General features: G+C 38.4%; 3 protein-coding genes across 3 annotated transcripts; 1 reads left to right on the top strand and 2 right to left on the bottom strand.

The window, feature by feature from the left end:
- Positions 1-623: 623 nt before the first annotated feature.
- On the bottom strand, positions 624-4085 carry LOC110064932 (F-box only protein 38-like). Its single transcript, XM_020772041.2, has one exon. It carries the CDS (start codon positions 3989-3991, stop codon positions 1700-1702), a length of 2292 nt encoding a protein of 763 aa, XP_020627700.2. The 5' UTR covers positions 3992-4085; the 3' UTR covers positions 624-1699.
- Positions 4086-4089: 4 nt separating this feature from the next.
- LOC110064933 (dual specificity protein phosphatase 12-like) lies at positions 4090-10234 on the top strand. The gene is made up of 7 exons (XM_020772042.2): positions 4090-4464; positions 5725-5838; positions 6442-6560; positions 6664-6763; positions 7118-7307; positions 8313-8361; positions 8524-10234. Exons 1-7 carry the CDS (start codon positions 4202-4204, stop codon positions 8637-8639), a joined length of 951 nt encoding a protein of 316 aa, XP_020627701.2. The 5' UTR covers positions 4090-4201; the 3' UTR covers positions 8640-10234.
- On the bottom strand, positions 8675-18407 carry LOC149102192 (uncharacterized). Its single transcript, XM_089275348.1, has 6 exons — positions 18176-18407; positions 16939-17577; positions 15358-15446; positions 13722-13931; positions 11389-11458; positions 8675-10194 (listed from the first exon to the last, which is right to left on the bottom strand). Exons 1-6 carry the CDS (start codon positions 18296-18298, stop codon positions 10018-10020), a joined length of 1308 nt encoding a protein of 435 aa, XP_089131474.1. The 5' UTR covers positions 18299-18407; the 3' UTR covers positions 8675-10017.
- Between the last annotated feature and the right edge of the window lie 18 nt (positions 18408-18425).

The raw sequence follows: 18425 nt of genomic DNA, 5'->3' as shown, positions 1-18425 counted from the left end.
TGAAGGAAAGTATAAATATTAAGGATTGCAGTTTAGACTAAAATGAGGAATATATCTGCCTGTCATTATATAAGATGTTGCCATGGTAACAGCCTTAATCCAAAAAATCGACAACCAAAAAGTAAGCCTTATTCTAACAGTAGCCATACTGGTAAATCTCTACAGGGAAAACTTTAAGAGAAATTAACTAAGTTTCCTTTTCTATCTCGTGCTCTATAGGGAGTGTGTTCGTAAATACTCTAGGGAGCCACCTTTAGTACATGAAAACGATGTTTAACTTGAAAAAAAACTCCCTGACATTCGAAAAAAAGCACGCGCTCTAAGCCATCGGCATCAAGCTTTCAACGAAATGATGGTAAGAGCTAGCAAAGTAGAGAGCTTTGTTAATCAAAATAAACGTGTAATTTTTCTTTCCTTTTCTTGCAAGGAGTAGAAACATTTTTAACATTTTTTTCAGTCAGCGTGATGTTTCACCGACCTGCATGTGCATGGATGCAGATGTAGCTTAGCTTGAGGGAAATCTCTTTCATTGTGTAAGTGCACACGCTCATTTGCAGGCGCTAATGACATGAAAATCGTCCGCAGTAGGGATGCGCAATGCAATACTGATGAATCACCTTAAATTTGGAGAACTGTCTTCTTTATTTATTGTCTATAATATCACATATAATTTCTTGACTTTATCCAGTGAATGGTTTTTGATTTTATTTTTTTATAGCGTGACAATGCACACACTCTATTTCAAAGCCTGTACATTGAACATTTTAAACTGTTATTAAACAGTCACAGAGTTTATTTTTACTGAGGAACAGGAACTCTATTTCATGTACAACTACATGAAACATAATCAAACCCAACGAAAAGTAAGAACAATAATGTCAGCTGACTATAATGTGACCACAGAAAATTGCTGAGATTCACATACATGTGGCCACAAGTTCTGGATAGCTCTCTTCCTTTGAAAATTTGAAGGGCAGGTTCCTTGGTTTAACAGTATTTTTTCACAAAAAGGGCAACCTTAATAATTAACCAAAATAATCCAAATTACTACCTTTGGGGCACAATACCTAGTTCTATGGTATATACCTTATTTGTCAAACTTGTATGCAATAGCATCACTAGGAAGAGTAGAAAGGAGTTTGCATAATACAACTCTTTGTGCAATATGTCCTTGCATTAGTTAAACACAAAAACATTGAACTGTTTAAGGCATAATGAAACCAGAAAATAGTTTACAACTGAGCAAACAAACACAAGAAGGAAAGATTTTTCCCTCCATCATCACCACTCCGTTGTCAAAAGAGCCAAGAACATGAGCATTGGCATCAACTGCCTGTGAAACAAACAAACACTTGCCGACTCTCAAGAAACTGCACACATAAACAGATTTCAAAGTCAGTGAAAGTGTGCAAGAGTCAATGGGAGAGCATGAAAGTTGGTGGTCAAACACAAACATGAACGCTCATCAACTGGTCTTACAACTACATGTTTACATAACTACTGTATAATCATCATTATTTTGATCTGGTTTAATAACTTTCTGCAGTTGTCCCAAACAAATCCCCAAACAAGCATTTTTTAAAATTTGGAAGTTTGGAATGAAAAATAGAATCAATTCAGGAGTAATGACAGTCATTCTTAAATATAAACAGAACATGCTACCCTGTAAGTATTTTGACTGCAATATTCAACCGCTAGACTACAGCTGTGAATGGCCAGCAAGGTTGTAAACATATTTCACATCAACGGTGTTCAAATAAAGCACCAAAATATGCCTATGCAGTCTTTGCTCCACTGAAAAACTCTCAGAAATTTCTTCTTTCAAAACATCAAGGCACACACTCATAGGAAGGTTATTCCGCAACCTTGGCAGTTGCCTATGACTTGCATGACTTAAGTACTGTGGCAAACAGCTGTCCTTGGAGGAAGAGAGTTTTCGAAGCCACGGGACATCTGTCATGATCTCAACAGGCCCACTAGAAAGTTCTCTTTGGATTCGATAGATGTCTCTATTCCAGGGAAAGTGAGGGAATCTTTCTAATGTGCTGTCTACAGGTTTGAATCCAAGATTGTCAATTAGCTCATTGTTGATAGCGGTAATGGTATCAACCCAGCTGTAAATAGAAACCTTTGTCACTATGCCCACAGGATTTCCCTGATCATGGATGACACAAAAATGGTAGTCAAGTGTTGATGAGAACAACTGCCGCTCAAGTTCAACTGGATCAAATGATTCTGTCGGTTGTAGAGAAATGATTCGACTAGTATTCACAGGTAAATTGTATAACTCATCTAATAAGCTCTTCATGTGCAAGGCTGGGCACCATGAGAAGTTTGCACGATTCAAAAGACAGTTCTGGAACTCAACTTGGGACAGCTTTTTGCAAGAGTTGCATGAAAAAGAACAGAGTCTTGGGCAATTGATGATTGACAACTTGATGACTCCACATTTCCGCAAGGAAACACTTTTTATGACTTGCGATGACAAAACAAGTTTGCCTTCCTTATTAGAAACATCTTCAGTTTCACTGAGGTCCATGGATGATCCTGTCTTGAACATATGTTCAATTTGGAGGTATTCAATGGCTGGCAGCTGACGAAAAAAATGGGAGAAATGTTCCAAAGACAAACTCTTGCATTTGTGTAGAGTCAAATCACAGAGTGCCATACATGTTAAGTTCGGAGTAAACCAGAGTGCTGCATTCCGCAGATTGGGGCAATTGTACACTGATAAATAGCGTACCTGAGGAAAAACTTGCAAAGCTAGTTTCATTCCTCTATCAGACAATGCAGGTGTCTGCTCCCTTTCTACTATTAAGCCATGCTCTAGCAGCTCCTCCTCTGTATATTGCCCCTTTTCAGGAAAGTCGTCAGCATATCCAAGATGAAGACATTCAAATCTTGGATATTCAGCATGAGCCATTAGCAATGCCGAGAACACTGCATCCTTCGTCAAAGAAGGCTGAACAAGTAATTCTTCTAATCGAAAGGCAGACACTAGCACCAAGTACCCCAGATCTACTTCAAGAGCATCATAACACGATGCAAGAGACACTCGTGTTAGATATCTAAAACTGCCTAGTCGCCAGTTGTCCTCAACCACATGGCGAAACACACCTCCTGGAAAAGGGACTCGCACCAATTCAAGGCGTTCCAGTTGGGTCGCTTTTCCAAGTGCATGGAAAAGTGGAATACAAGCTAGTGGACTAAATGATCCAGTTTTAACATCACCCATACAGTTTTTCATGATGAAATGCTCCAGCTTAGGGCAGGAAAAATCTCTGAACGGCTCAGGATCTGTAAACTTCACCCAGCGCAGCTGAAGAAAGCTTAAACTTTCTATCAGAGGTAAGGACGGTACTGTTACCCCTGTTAGAATCAGCTGAGATAACTTGACTCTACTAGGAATTGATAATCGACTTTGCGGAGAAATCGGAAAGTCTCCCCCCCGGTTCCGGAAGCCCCCGGCAATTTCCAAATTTGGATTGATAGCCAACATGGCATCCAACACTTGGATATTGGAAGTGCTGATGGATTTAAGTTTATTACAGAAAGTTAGAGCAGCAGTGATACCATCGACACTTAAAGTATCTGCATGCCTTCGTTGTCGTTTAGTTATTGACCGAGGATGTATTCCGAACACGCTAGTTACCTCTGGGCATCGTTGAAGCAGTCGTGAAAATATACCATCTGTAATGAGTGGGGACATTTCTCCGTACCACTTTCCCTCCGTAAAGTCGACCGATTTTCTTGTTCTTAAGTGGATTGTTGCGGCGATTGAAAGTTTCTTAGAAGTCGTCTCAAGCAGCAGTATTTCTCTAAGTGTCAAGGAAGACATGATCTTCACCAAGATCTCCAGAGACAAATGATCGAGTGAGGCTAGCCTCGCCGTCATTGAGTTTTCAACCCCATATCCCGGATAAAATGAGTTACCATCCATGTCTTTATCCGGTGGGCAGTCCACATCAAGCTCAAATTTCCTTTTATCCATTTTGTAGGTTCTGGTAGTAAATTTAAAGCTGAATGCACTAGTACGGGAGATACATCTCTCCTCTTCCCACGAGAAAACACTTCCGAGCAAACAGTTGGCGATCTCAGGGGGGTCGCGAGGAATTCATTTCTTACTACCGACGATTTTACGGAGGTTACCGATGACCATCCGATATCATCCCGAGGCACGAGAAGGAAACATGGCGGACAAATGAGGATGTCTCTTGTCAAGGAAGGGATGTATATTGGAACGAGGGCTGATGCAAGGAATTTAGCAAATGCTAGGTTACCGGGCGATATATTAAGGATCCTGACAGTGGACATCGAATCGCTTCAAATAGAAGAAGACGGAGTTTTAACAAAACATGTTTCTTGTTTAGACGAGCCTGAAGCAGATCTTCTAAGTTTCTTTGACGATTGTTCTGAGTTTATCACCACTGGGCTAAAGAACAAGCAAAATATTATTGTGCACTGGTGGGTAAAATATTCAAGGAAGTCTAATCATGAAAATAATTAAGGTTAAAAATTCCTGTCAGGGTTGACCTGAAAATCAGGAAACCTGGAATGTCGGAATGTTAGAACACCGGAATTCTCTAGACAAAAATATAGACAGGTCTCAGGTCACGTATTCAGTGCGAGACTCACACTTAAGCCCTATCCAAATGGGAAATGTTTGGCAATCAAGCATAATCAAACACTGTTTGGTGACCAAGCATTTTCCCATTTGGACACCATGTTTGATTGTGTGGAATCGTGTTTGATCGTGTTTGTTAAAATTTGAACGACATCAAACATTTGATCAAACATTTTAAAACATTTTCTTGTTTGGTCAGCTTTGTCAAACATGTTTTGTGTGTTCTGGGCTCACTCATAGATGTCCTGCAAGCTTTTGGCAGGAGACTATTGTGTGCCTATGGCGTGTTGTTATACCTTCAGTTAGCTAATTTTCAATCGTCCTTGCTTACGCTTGTCCTATTACACACAGAGAAACTTATTCCGTCGTCGTTAAAACTGCCTGTGAGACCAACAATTCATGATGACAAATTTTAGGGAGTCTACCATAGAACATCATCATTTTGCTTGTTAAATCATTGCTGGAGCACAACAGCAGATCTGGGAGACTTGAACTTCTAGTGTATTTACAATACTATAAACATTTTAAGCAAGTCGTGCCATTTTACACGAAAATAGAAGAGTTTGTTGATGCTCCCCCCAACCCCGCCAAAAAAAAAACACCCTTCTCAGGCCAAAATAAACCATTTTAAAAAATACCACAAATTGCATTGTGTCCAAATATAATTGTTATTTGGTTATATCATTTTTGCTGGGGAGGGGAGGGTCAGTATCTAATATTATGTCACTGGTATATCAGTAAATGTATAATTTCTTTTAGTATTTGGTATAACATATAAGTAGTGAGTTAATTTACAAATAACCATTCCATGTGATTTTTCTCCCTGGAATTTCCAGAATTTTCAGTTGAATGGTTTGCCTTTTGGAAGTTCAACAATTCTCAGAATTCCTGGTATTTTTTCTTGGACATTACTGTACCATTTGCCCCCATTTCGAAAATTCTGAAATTTTTGGTTGAAATATGGAAAGGGCACTTTCTTTGATACCATTAGTGTGGTGGCTGAACAAAGTGTCAGCATTGATTCATCAATGAAGAAGCTGAACACCATTGTGAGCTGCCTCTACTTACTACTAGCTTTCTTTCTTCTTTTTGATCCATAGCCTGGAAGGTGTGTCCCGCAGTGCAACTGTTGTACTGGCACATGTCATGAGCTCAGACCAAATGTCACTGGATGAGGCAACAGATTTTATAAAGAGTGTTTATCCCAAGGCTAAGTAAGAATTTCTTTTGACCCTAAGAAGAGATTTTGGAGACTGGATTATACATGCTGTCTCGTCAAGCCTTGTTAGGTGGGGTGTATGCTTGTCTCTTGTCTGAATTTCAAACCACATGTCTGCCCACAGTCTGCACACAGCTGCAGAATTTCAACACAAGTACATTGTATAATGATCATTCATCCCACAGACTACTGTACTTTTACCAGCCCTCATGTCACTGTTTGAATGCCATGTTGCTTGTGAGAACTATTTGCTACCAGGGCCTCTCTCTTGAAACTTTAAAGGTAATTGAAACCATACTTGGTGTATTTCAAGGAATACAACTAACAACATTTGCAGCATACATCACTACCCATTGCTGCGTCACCTGGGTGAAGAGAGGTACTGAGAGATTAACTATAGTGTGTCTTACCCATTGGAACACAACACAAGGAATCCAGGCCAGGACCCCAACTCGGACTGTTCGATCCAGAGTCCAGCGCTAACCATTAGGCCACTGCACCTTCCAAACATAATTCTAACTTGTAAAACTCAGATGCATATATATTTACAAATTTATGCTGGTGACTGATTGCTGATTTTTCTTGTACGTGTTTTTAGTCCCAATGTAGGCTTTCTTGAACAACTTAAACTTTATGAAGCCATGGGAAATACAGTTGATAAAACCAGTCCTGTGTATAAACAGTACAGACTGCAAATGTTGGCCAGTCAGATACAGAGTGGGTGTCCATGATCTTTTGCTCTTCTGTTTAAATATAGGTGTATTCAGTCATTTTTTTGTATTATGCTCTTGCTAATTAATTGGTGCTACATTTATGTCAGGTCAACAGTTTTCCACGAAAGATCTTCTGTCCTCCCTAATTGATGAACTCAAAGGCAATATTGCTTCCAGTCACAAGAAATTTCAATGTAGAAAATGCAGGTACCCATCTTGAAGTAGAATCTAAATTCAACAGTGTCCATATGAAAAATTGTTAATAAATAGTGAAATTCTTATCCAAAATCTTTACAGACTGAGGTTTTTCTGTAAGCCACATACCAAATGCCAAGCAAGCAGACACATTGGTTGTGTGATACTTCATATCTTTTTTGTTCTCAGTCTAACTCAAATACAATCTCTTTGTGACCGCTCTCATGAACGACCAGCTCTAGTAATGTTATAACCATTCTTATCACTGTCTAATCTATATGGCAGAATTTCTTATAATTTGGTATTGACTGAAGACAGGAACTGGTGAATGTCCACTGTATAATTTTGAAGTTGATTCACATGCAGGTTGGTGTTGTTTGGTGGTGATTCATGTATTGAGCATGAACCTGGAAGCGGTCAAATGTCATTCAAGCAACATAAACAGGATTTCAGTGTCATGAAAGATAATAACAGGAGCAGTGCTCAGTGTACATCTATATTTATTGAGTCTGTCAGCTGGATGCTTCCTTTACTTGAAGGAATAATTGAAGGAAAGGTAAGTACAGTAAGATCTTTCATATATTCACTGTTATCTTCACTATCTACAGGTATATTTCAAACTCTCAACCAGCTCCCAGTTGGCTTGATAGCTCAATATATGGTACAGCACTGCACCGGTGTTGCAGAGGTCATGGTTTGGAATCCCATCCAAACCTGTTGAATAAATTGCTATTTTACTTTGTGGATTTTACTTAGCAATGACATTAGTTACTACTTATGTAGTTAGTCAGTCATTCAACATGTCTGCATAAATTCTCTGTCTGTCTGTGTCTGTTTAGTTTGTTTAAAGGTGGCTGACAATAGTTTCCAGCTCTTGGATAAATACTGCCACTCTTTGTTGTATCATTCTGCAATGAAGGTATCACACAAATGCCCAGTTATTGCTAAACAAGATTTTGTTACCCTCTTTATATAACAGGTTACCATAGCAACACAAACCAGTTAAAACACCCTTAAGGTCAGCTCTAAGTATTTATAACTAAAAAAGGAGCTCAGTGACCCTCATTGTTTATTATTGATTTGTGATTAAGATAAATAAGATTTCAGTTTTTTTTCCAAATTTTATAAAGGTTCTGTGGAGGTTTAAGGTTGCCCTGACACCCCTCCACAGATTTTTTTAAACTTTGCACAAAGTTGCTTCTTTTCATGCTTATCACAATTCAATAATAATAATAAAATAATGGGGGTTTACCAAGCTCTGTTTTGAGTTGTAAGCACTCAAAGCTAAAATTAAGGGTGCTTTTAACTGGTTCTACTGTTGCACCATAGAGATTGCCAGTATTGGTTCACCGATGGCTGGGCATTTAGTTTAAGTGATACCAATATTGTAGCATCACTTGATAAACAGTGGTAGTATTGATCCGTTAAAGTACAGCTGTTGGAAAAGTGCTGTTGCCAGATAAGTTAGTTATTCAGTTAGTTACTCAGTAGCCAAGTATCTTGGTTAGTTTGTTTATTTTAAGTTTCATTCCAAATCAAGTTTGTGCATGTTCGTTTGTAGGTTTCTTGTCCCAGGTGTAATGGAAGACTGGGATCATTCAACTGGGCAGGTATGCATATTAAGTTATCCATAGCAGCTCATTATTATTGCACGCTGGTTTCAAAAATTCTTGCAAACTATTAAAAAGTTAGCAAAACAGATATGAAATAGTTCTTGGCAGTTGTAGATTTTGTTTTAATTACAATAAAAACTTCAACTTTTCTTCTGTCAGGAATGCAGTGTTCCTGTGGAAAATGGGTGACTCCAGCATTTCAAATTCACAAGAACAGGGTTGATGAATCGTGGAATGTACCACTACCAAATAAAAACCAGCCTGAACCCAGCTGATGCTGTCTACAAGAATAACGGAGCCTGTCACTTACACAGAGATGTTAATAATTTATTAAGAATGTGACATATCTATGCCAATATGAAAACATAAGTAAGAATACTCCCAAAATTGGTGTTATTTTGTGATTAGGTATGACAATTGTTTCCAGTCCTGTGATGTGCTACACAGCCTTGGGTATATGAACACTCTTTACAAAACTGATACAAATTATGGAGGAAATGGTGAAGAAGTTATAACTAACTGTCCCCTTCATGCCACGTGGCACATAGGGTCACAAGAAGATGTTGCAGTAGACATTTATGGCCCTCTGACAACTGATCAACCAAGTTTAAGATTCTTTTTTAAATTTTTATTGCATTTTAGAAAATAATGCCTATACAACCTAGTTTAGATGGTTAATGCAATTCAGAGCTAAGTTTTCATTCAAAAGAACACCAGCTTATGTATCAAATCAGGATCCTTAACTGAGTCTGTAGACACTACCCTTTTCAAGAAAGATACCTGGCAGAAGAATAACATTGAGCCACTGGTGCTGTTTAACTAACGATGTTTTTGTAGGATTGTGCAATCACGTCATGGCTACAGTATCTAAATACATTTAATGCCTGTTTCTTCTTTGTCAAGCAGTCCCTACTTCAGTGCATTCTCTTTCACTTGAGAAAATATAGCAAGAAAAATACTAAAATATGGTCAGTTTCAAGTGTAACAAGGCAAAAACTCCAGATGGCCTTGCAGGCTAACAATCTGTAACATCGAACTAAACTTAATATTAAAATTATTGGCCAATGCAGAAAGTCACAGCTCAGAACATAAATGCCTTCCACTTAGATTTCTGAACAACTCATTGTTAAATTAATTTTCCAGACTCCAAAAAGGCTAATCAGAACAAATAGGAGTATGCAATATTCAGGGTGCTGCATTAACTCCTCCAGCCCTTTTCGATTAAGTGACACTGCTATGAAACCTATTAGCGGGGTCCTATTGTTGCGAACAATATGCTGACATCACATATACAAGTTCACTTTTTTTGTGCAGACCACTAATTACCATGTTTGACAAACATAATTGGTCTTATATACAGTGGAATCTCCACTTCCGGTCGCTGTTACTGTATGCACTGGGATTCCATTTTCTGATTGATTCAAAAAATTCATCAAATTTACTGTGGCTAATCAATTATTTTGGCCAATGAGGTTTAAAACCAAAACCATCCATGTGTTTACTTATGTCATGCTTCCTACTTGTGTGCTTTCCTCCAGTTCCATGTTTCTGCCGCTAGTTTTGATTGGTTTCATTTCCTTGTTCTGCCATAGTGATTGGCTCAAGTAATACCTTGGTTTTACTTTCTACAAGAATTAATATAAGTACATCAATCTAACAAGCCAGGACATCAGAGTCAGTTGTTGCAGGTTGAATTTCTTCATCTGTGCTCCTGCACTCAAAATATGCTCCAAACGATTCACAATGCCTTGGATTGAGAATGTTGATCAATGGCAAGAAGACAACCATCCATAAAGGGCTCTCCTTTTCTTTTGATGATGATGGCATCACCTACAGTGGAAACAGAAATAAAACAACTGTTAACTCTCAAGCTTAAGCTCTTCTCTGGAGTGCTGTTACCAAAAACATTTACTTTATGCTAATATCATAGGTCCGCAATGCATGCAGAGACTCATCAGAGCAGAGGGATGTTACAAGCTACAGATTTAAAACAACAAAAATGCCCAAAGTCTTTTTTACAGTGTTGTAGAGTCTGTGGAAATGCAGGTGAATTGGTAGTTTAGTCATATGCTGCCCGTTTTAGGAACCTTTCGTGTACTTTTTTCTCTTAGTCATTGGTACTAAAGTACTAACCCGTACGCTCAGTAAACTACCCTTACCAATAGCGTGTATTACTCGTATAGACTCCTGGCATACCAGGCAACCCAAAACCCCAAAGATAAGCGCCTATTAATCACCAAAATCAATCACCAATAATAATCGCTTCAATAGCATGGATACTGTTAGTACTAGCATACTACTAAATCCATAGGTGAAGATTGTGCATGTACAAACGTGATTATGTACTAAGCGTACAAACAACTGATGAACATATAACCACAAAAATCGGAATAGTACAAGTACTAGTGTACTAAGTGCCACCGTAACCGAAGATTCTACAAGTCCTTAATGTCTGTGTCAGGCTGTGTGCAGATACCTCAATTATTTCCTTTCCTCTGTGGAGGACTGCAGGCAATGGGTGCTTCCTGTTCGACCAAAAATTACTGTTGTTTGAAATTCCAAACTTTCCAATGGTAAATGAAACAGCCTTTACTGGAATTCCTGAAAAACTCCATGAGCTATTAATACCCACATTTTTAATAAATGTCTTTACTGGGAATTTTGTTCCATTTGATTTTGTTCACGGAATTTCCAGAATTTTTGGTTGAGTGGAAACATTTCAGAAATGCAACAAATCTTGGATCTTCTGGAAACTTTCCCAGGAAATTTCAATGCCATTTGCCCCAGGTATGAGAGTTCTGTAATTTTTGGTCAAACAAAGAGCACCTAATGTTGCTTTGGAACTCTAAATGTTGCTATTGCGGGGGGCGGGGGGAGGGAGATCAAACAATGCACATAAATTATTTCTTAGTACTGTTTGATGCAAGGAAATAATGCAGTTATTGCAAAATGTCACAAAGACAAAAGAGTTACTGGTTATTAGACAACAAATACATAATATTTATCACATTATGTTCAACACACCTTATGAAGTCTGTGACAGTGAATAAGACCATCACTTCCAACTTCAAATACAGAAAAACCGTCCAAATATCTGCGCAAAGAAAATTGACAAATTTAGTAACTATAAAGGTCGGTTGAAATATATAAATGCTGAAGATCAGGAGATACTGAAGGCAAATATTGGAAATGCATGATAATGTTCTTCTCCTGAGTCAATACATGTGACTGACTTGAGAGGAAACATAGGCACGCAAGGCATGCAGGAGTTATTTTTTGCGAACTATAAGTCTCGGAGATAGGAGCATTAATGGAACTGTTTACAGTAATGATTTGGTTGATTTGACAATTTTTTTTGGTTGCGATGTACAGCAAGAAAGAAACTGGGAGTTTATGATCTACATACGATGTTACATCGGTAATGGTAAGGTAACTAAATAGTAAGCCATAAAATGTTTGACTGAACGAACTACAGTAATCTGACACGTCTTAATGTAGATACCATCTTATTTTCTAACAGGCAATTTTATTCGTTCCTTGATACAACCCACACTGTGATTGGTCTGACACGCGCACATGCATAACTCCCTCACTCACCGATCACGTAGCCCTTCCCCCGGGGGGGGGGGGGGACTCCCTTATATGGGCTATATAGGTCTGTGCGGACCCGAAGGGTATGGTTTTTCAGCCGTTTTGGTCATAAATAGGGTATCGATTTTAGCTGATTTTGGCCATTTTGGTCATAAATAGGGTACGGTTTTTGTCCTTTAGCCTTGATATGGGTATGTTTTAAGAAGAAGCCACTTTTTCATCATTATCGAAAAGAAAATCAATAAAAGCCCTTCACAAATTTATATGTTTATGGTAATTTAACATTGGTTTGAACTAGGGAGCTAATTGTAACGCAGGTCTGAAACAGGGTTTTGATTTGAGGGTCAGGTCGTAAATAGGGTTTCGAATTTTTGGTTAGGTCATAAATAGGGTAAGGAATATCGCAGATTTTAGTCATAAATATGGTGAGGGTTTTGGGAAGCGGGCCGCACACCCCCAACCAATTTTTCTGGGAGTACCCCCTCGGGAGCCCTTCCAGCCCCCAAGAGGAATTTTTGCTCAAAAATACTCAAGTTAAGAGAACTTTTCGCATTTTATACGAGTAGTAAGTTTACCCTTTTTACACAACACAACGCAACAGCACTACTTCACCGAAAATTTAAAGAAAGAGAAAAAACCTCTCTGACACGTTGAAAGTCTGATTTAATTCAATTGCACTTTAACTTGGTGCCACACAGTCTTCAAAGAACAAAACAATCGTTACCTGCACTTACTATTGTAAACGTTAGAACTGCTTCAAATCTAAATAGTCTCGTCTCCTCTAAAACATGTCCTAAGAACTAGAACCGACGATTCGTGACCTCTAATTGAATTAACTCCTTGTGAAAAACAAGAGTATCGAGTTACCCTTTGTAATTAAAAATAAAATTATCTCGTGCCATTTGCCTACTACTCATGAACTGTTTCAAAACTCAAGACTCATCTCGTTCATAACTAGCCACCATTACACTGAAAATTATGCACTCTAAAACAACCCAATGTACGTATGTAACTGTCACACTCCCCTCCAAACCAGACTAAAAATCAAGAAACGGCAACATACACGTCTCTCTTTATTTTTCAATTACCAAAGTCCTTGTGTTTATACATACCTTGTGTTTCTCACGCACCATTTACCTTTACAACAAGGAATTTGATTGGCTGTTCATAGTAGATCCAATCTGATTGGTGTGACATACATACATCTCTCACTCACTCACTCACTCACTCACTCACTCACCCATTGACCCGTCCATAACATACCCGACGCGCTGACTAAGAGGTATTTTTTTTACAAAAAAATAACTCAAAAATCAGTCGTCTGCACACAAAATCATGCTTACAATCTCTCTTTTTTAAACTCATTGCCAATTGATGAGCTTGGAAAAGGTGCCTTAGGGATGGTGTAGCCAAAATATGAGCCTCAACCAGAGCATGCAAGTATCCATGGCAACCCTGAAAGCAGCAACCACCAGGCACTGTCACACTGACAGAGTTAGTGGAGATGCTAATACCACCCCATATACTTACCAGGTGAGGGAGACACAGCATGCCCCAAGCATGAATGGTACTCAAGACAAACTGCGCAGTCACACTGTCACAGCTGGCAAGCAAAAGATGTGAGCCCTGCAAAACCCCATATGAGACCCCTCAGAGCATGGTCGCCCTGACAGACTGCTGGCCAGCATTGGGTCAACTCAAACTTTGCATAAATTACATTTAGCCACATGAAAGGAAAATGCAGCTAGCTAAAGGTATTTTTGTACCTATAACCATCTGCATCAACCTTGATCCTTCTTCCGATGTATGGAACTGCTGTTCTGATCAATGGTATTCCTTTTATTCTCCAGCGAACTTTAATTGCTGCTTCATTGGGATGTTTAGTGATCTTCAGGACCTCAACAGACAGCTCAGACATACAGCTCAACATTAACAATCTTAGACCACTTATCTGGCTTCTGTAAGGGTAGATTCCACTGAATACAACGGATGCAAAAATGTTACAAATACAGTCAGATCACTAATAATAAAGCTTAGCAGTGAGAGAAGTTAGAGAAAAAACACATGAGTGACCTCTAGGCTTGTAAATTTCATTCTCATCACATCATCCAAACAAAATAGGGACTATATGTAAAACCATCAATGCACCTTCAATGTATTGTGCACCTAAGTAAAATATGGAAAATATCAGACAAACCCATGGTAACATAGAACAGACACATGTCTCAGATATGTGATTCATCTAGATTGCGATTAATACAAGACAAACAAAACAGATTGAACTTTATGAAACTGTGAACCACACTAAACTGAAAATTGCAATCATGCAACCAGCAATCTCTCTTACAATTTGTTTTGGTCGATGCACAAGTTTTTAGCCTCTTCCAGGCGTTCAGTTAGTTGGGGTGCAGCATGGAAAAATAAAAAAAACATGGTGAGAGGAAGCGAAAGAACGCCTGTGGGCAAATGTGACAAAAGGTCATTTCGGGTATACCAGGATCTGGTATACCCTCTGATTGGTCAATTTTGACAGATTTTGTCAACACTCGAGCATTACTGACACGAGATATGTGATATGGCGGCATAACATGACCTTTCAACGAGTGACGTGGCGTTCAAATCTGTGATAAACAACACACTAAGAGATTTTCCCCAAGGACTCCCAAGCGGAGTGCCTTCGCGAAGAACAGAAGGATTGCATAAAAATATGGTCAATGAAAGATGTCCTTGCAATGCTTCCCACCGGTTTTGGAAAGAGTTTAGTCTTTCAACTCTTTCCACGAGTTTCAAAATAAGGTTGACAACTGAAAACCACAAGCTGGCGGTCATGTTACGGGTCCCTGTAGGCGGTCTATAAGTAGGCGGAAGGACCTTTTGTTAAGTTTGCCCACAGGTGTTCTTTCGCTTCCTCTCACTGCGCTTTTTTTATTTTTGCACGCTGTTTTTCAAACTGCACCCCAACTAACTGAACGCCTGGAAGAGGCTAACAAGTTTTATGCATCTAATATTTACCTGCTCAATGTTAGATGCATAACACGGCCAAATAGAAGCATCAATCATAAGCAGCATGAAGCAACATCCATAAAATGACTATTTAACAATTAGACCCATAGCCCATGAGGTGAAGCCAAATGGGCTATTGACCCATGGCTCTTGAGGGCAAAGGGTCTAATTGTTTTAGTATCACCCAACTAGTCGGACAGAAAAGGCAATAATGAAGTTAGCAAATGCAAGTTAAAGAAATATTTATTTGGGAATAAAACAAAAGAAAGTGCCATGCTCGATTGTGCCAATTTCGCTACTTGAGGACTACTACTAATAGTCCTCTAGTAGCGTAACCAATTAAAACGCAGGATTTGCATTAGTCCACTAGTTGGGTGATACTAAATATATTCAACTTACTGTGTTGTGATTCCAGTGATGTTGTTCACAAATTTAACTTTCTTGTGATATATATCATAATTAGGTGTCTTCAGAAAAAATTCTGGAATCTAAAATATATTGAAACAATCAATAAAAATAACAAATCTGCCAATAGCAGGTTGTTACTAACTACTTATTGACCAAGAGTGAGGTCTTTACGAGAAAATCTCAGACCAAGGTTTGAGATTTTCCCATAAAGACCAAACATTTGAGGTTAATATTAAGTAGTTTATTTAATATATGGCTTTTTGCTTGGTTTTTGCAGGCCTGTAATCAGCCCATGAGCATTATGGGAGGATAATGCCCTAGGTAGTATTAGCCAATTAGAGCACGTGTTTTATTGGCTTCAAACGCAAGTCATAATACAAAAATAAAATACAATAACCAATATTATTATTATTACGTTCAGGCTGTTAATTTTAACCTGTCTGGTTACTGATTAATATTAATATTAAGTAGTTTATTTAATATATGGCTTTTTGCTTGGTTTTTGCAGGCCTGTAATCAGCCCATGAGCATTATGGGAGGATAATGCCCTAGGTAGTATTAGCCAATTAGAGCACGTGTTTTATTGGCTTCAAACACAAGTCATAATACAAAAATAAAATACAATAACCAATATTATTATTATTACGTTCAGGCTGTTAATTTTAACCTGTCTGGTTACTGATTGCAAAAAACTCATTGCACATTTTGGAGCCAGTTGGCATTTTTCCCTTTTGGGATGCCATGATAAGATAGGTTTGGGCAAAACTAACAATGCCAGATTTGGATCTTGCCAAGTTGGAATTCACTTGAAACACTGCCACAGGATAATTTACAGGCTATATCACCTGAACAGGGCCTCATTCTAATCCAGGAGTATGAACCACAAACAAGTAAAACCCTTGTACACAACCAAAGTGCACTAGGCTATGTGCCTTACCATTACAACTTTTTGACCTCTTCTTATGACTTCCATTTCAAATGGCCAATCAAACTATGATAACTCGCCATTGGTTTCAAACGTTCGCAGGTTGGGATTTTTGAAATTCCCATGTTGGTGGTGAATTTGACAATTTAACATCTCTGCTCTCAACAGTTCCCATGTGTTGAGCCAGCAAAAAATTGTGAAAAAGACATCAAAATTTAGTCACAACAAAAACTTTCACAAATGGCAACAGTACAGTGCATAGCACTGTAATAATTATTCCTGTCAAGATTTTTAAAAAGACTAACAGTTACTGATAGAGCAAATAATGAAAGATATGCTAGTACAATGAAAGGTAAATATCACAAGCAATCCAAATTACAAGGTCTTAAGTGACCCTCCAACAATCCAACCTTGAAAAAAAAAATGCAGACTAAAACTGACTTTCAGACTACAGATTGTAAGAAATAATATAAGATTTGTAAGAATAGAAAGAAACCACAGGTTTAGTGCTGCATTATGTGAAATATAGAATGAATTAATCTGCAAATTACCAGTCTATAAATCACTTATTGCAGCTTACATTTTGTAATGGTTGGCTATTAGGCCAGAATGCACAGAACTGCCTGCCACTGACTCTAGCACCTCACCTCCTCCCTCAGTACAAGCAATATTGATGACAGCTGGGTGGGGTCTGGTCCACTCCTGGAATCTTTTTTGGCATCTGTCTTTTTAACATCCTTTCCAGCACTGCAAAAGTCTGTGAACAATACTGCTGCTTTTGAAGTAGACTTGTTTATTGATTGATTTGAGTGGAAAATTTGAGAAATTTGTTCCTTTGGTTCTGGCAGACTAGGGTTTTGTTCTTTCCAAGATCTATGAACATTGATTGAACATGTTTGTCTGTTTTTCTGTTTCCCTGCTAGAGTCTTGAATGGTTTCTCCTCCTCTTGCAGAGTAGAAGAGTTCAACAGATTTTCTCTATAGTCAAGCAAGGGTCTCCCAGTGAAAGCATCTTCTTTAAAAATCATTAATACTATCTGCTTATGATCCATCAGTGGGTCATGATTCAATCTGGCCATCAATGGTGATAAGTCCTTTGAATTTTTATATGTCTCTTTATTTTGCCCCCAAGACTTCACTGGTTGGGATTTGCTCTGCTGATGGGAAACTTTTCCTTTTCCATTAAAAGAGAACAATCCCTGAACATGTTTAGCCTCATTTCCTTGGACTCCTCTTTTCTCAGTTTTTGTGCTCTTGTTGAATATAAAGATGCATGGTCGTTGAACCTAACACAAAAAAAACAGAACAGATCATGCATACAAATTTCAAGACTTCCAACAAGCATTGAACAATATAATATTTTAATAGAAATTTTTAGGGGGGAAAGGGGTGCAACTAGTCGTTCACTAATTTCGCTCATGTCCAAAATGTGCTCTTCACGTGTTACCAATAAGCCATGCGTAAAAAAATGTATGTTATTGAGCTAAGAAAGAATAATTATAGCAGCAAACATTTACCTGTAGGATAGAAATGCAAGACTCGAAGTTCTGACGCGACGGTCTGGCAATCATATATACCAAAAGAAAGTAATATCATAATTTGCCCTGAAACTTCAACAAATTGGCTGCAATCACTTGCACAGATTTAATAATATCAAGAACTCTACTTGAGCAAGCATGTATGAAGCCGATACACACACCTCCGCATTAACAAGAATATTTTGAGCTGAATTGTACCTTCTAATTTGATCGGATCTAGAAGGTTACTACACATTACATGTATTCTACTACTAATAACGCTGAACCAAAAGAAACTTTAAGCGGTACATGTACATTGTACAGATGTTTGGCAAAAGTAAATAAACAACATTACGCACGTACGTACATCGTAAGGTTGCACTGCAAGCTGCGAATGCACGTAACATGCGACCGTCGATGGCGGCGAAATTCGCACGTATTTACACAAGAACTTTGGAGACTTCAAAAGACCTGAAGATGTCAAGGCCATGCTTCTTTACACGGATGTAATCACTGTCCCATGCAATTGAAAGGCGCTCTTGCAGAACATGGCGGAACAGGAGGAAATATATTAGAACCGCGGAAACCCTGGGAATTAATTTGATACTGTGTTTGCA

The sequence above is a fragment of the Orbicella faveolata genome, unplaced genomic scaffold (assembly GCF_042242905.1).
Source record: "Orbicella faveolata isolate gen_17 unplaced genomic scaffold, um_ofav_v1 contig_36, whole genome shotgun sequence".
Classification (NCBI taxonomy): domain Eukaryota; kingdom Metazoa; phylum Cnidaria; class Anthozoa; order Scleractinia; family Merulinidae; genus Orbicella; species Orbicella faveolata.
Note: the sequence above shows the minus strand (reverse complement) of the source record. Positions and strands in the feature narration are given on the sequence as shown.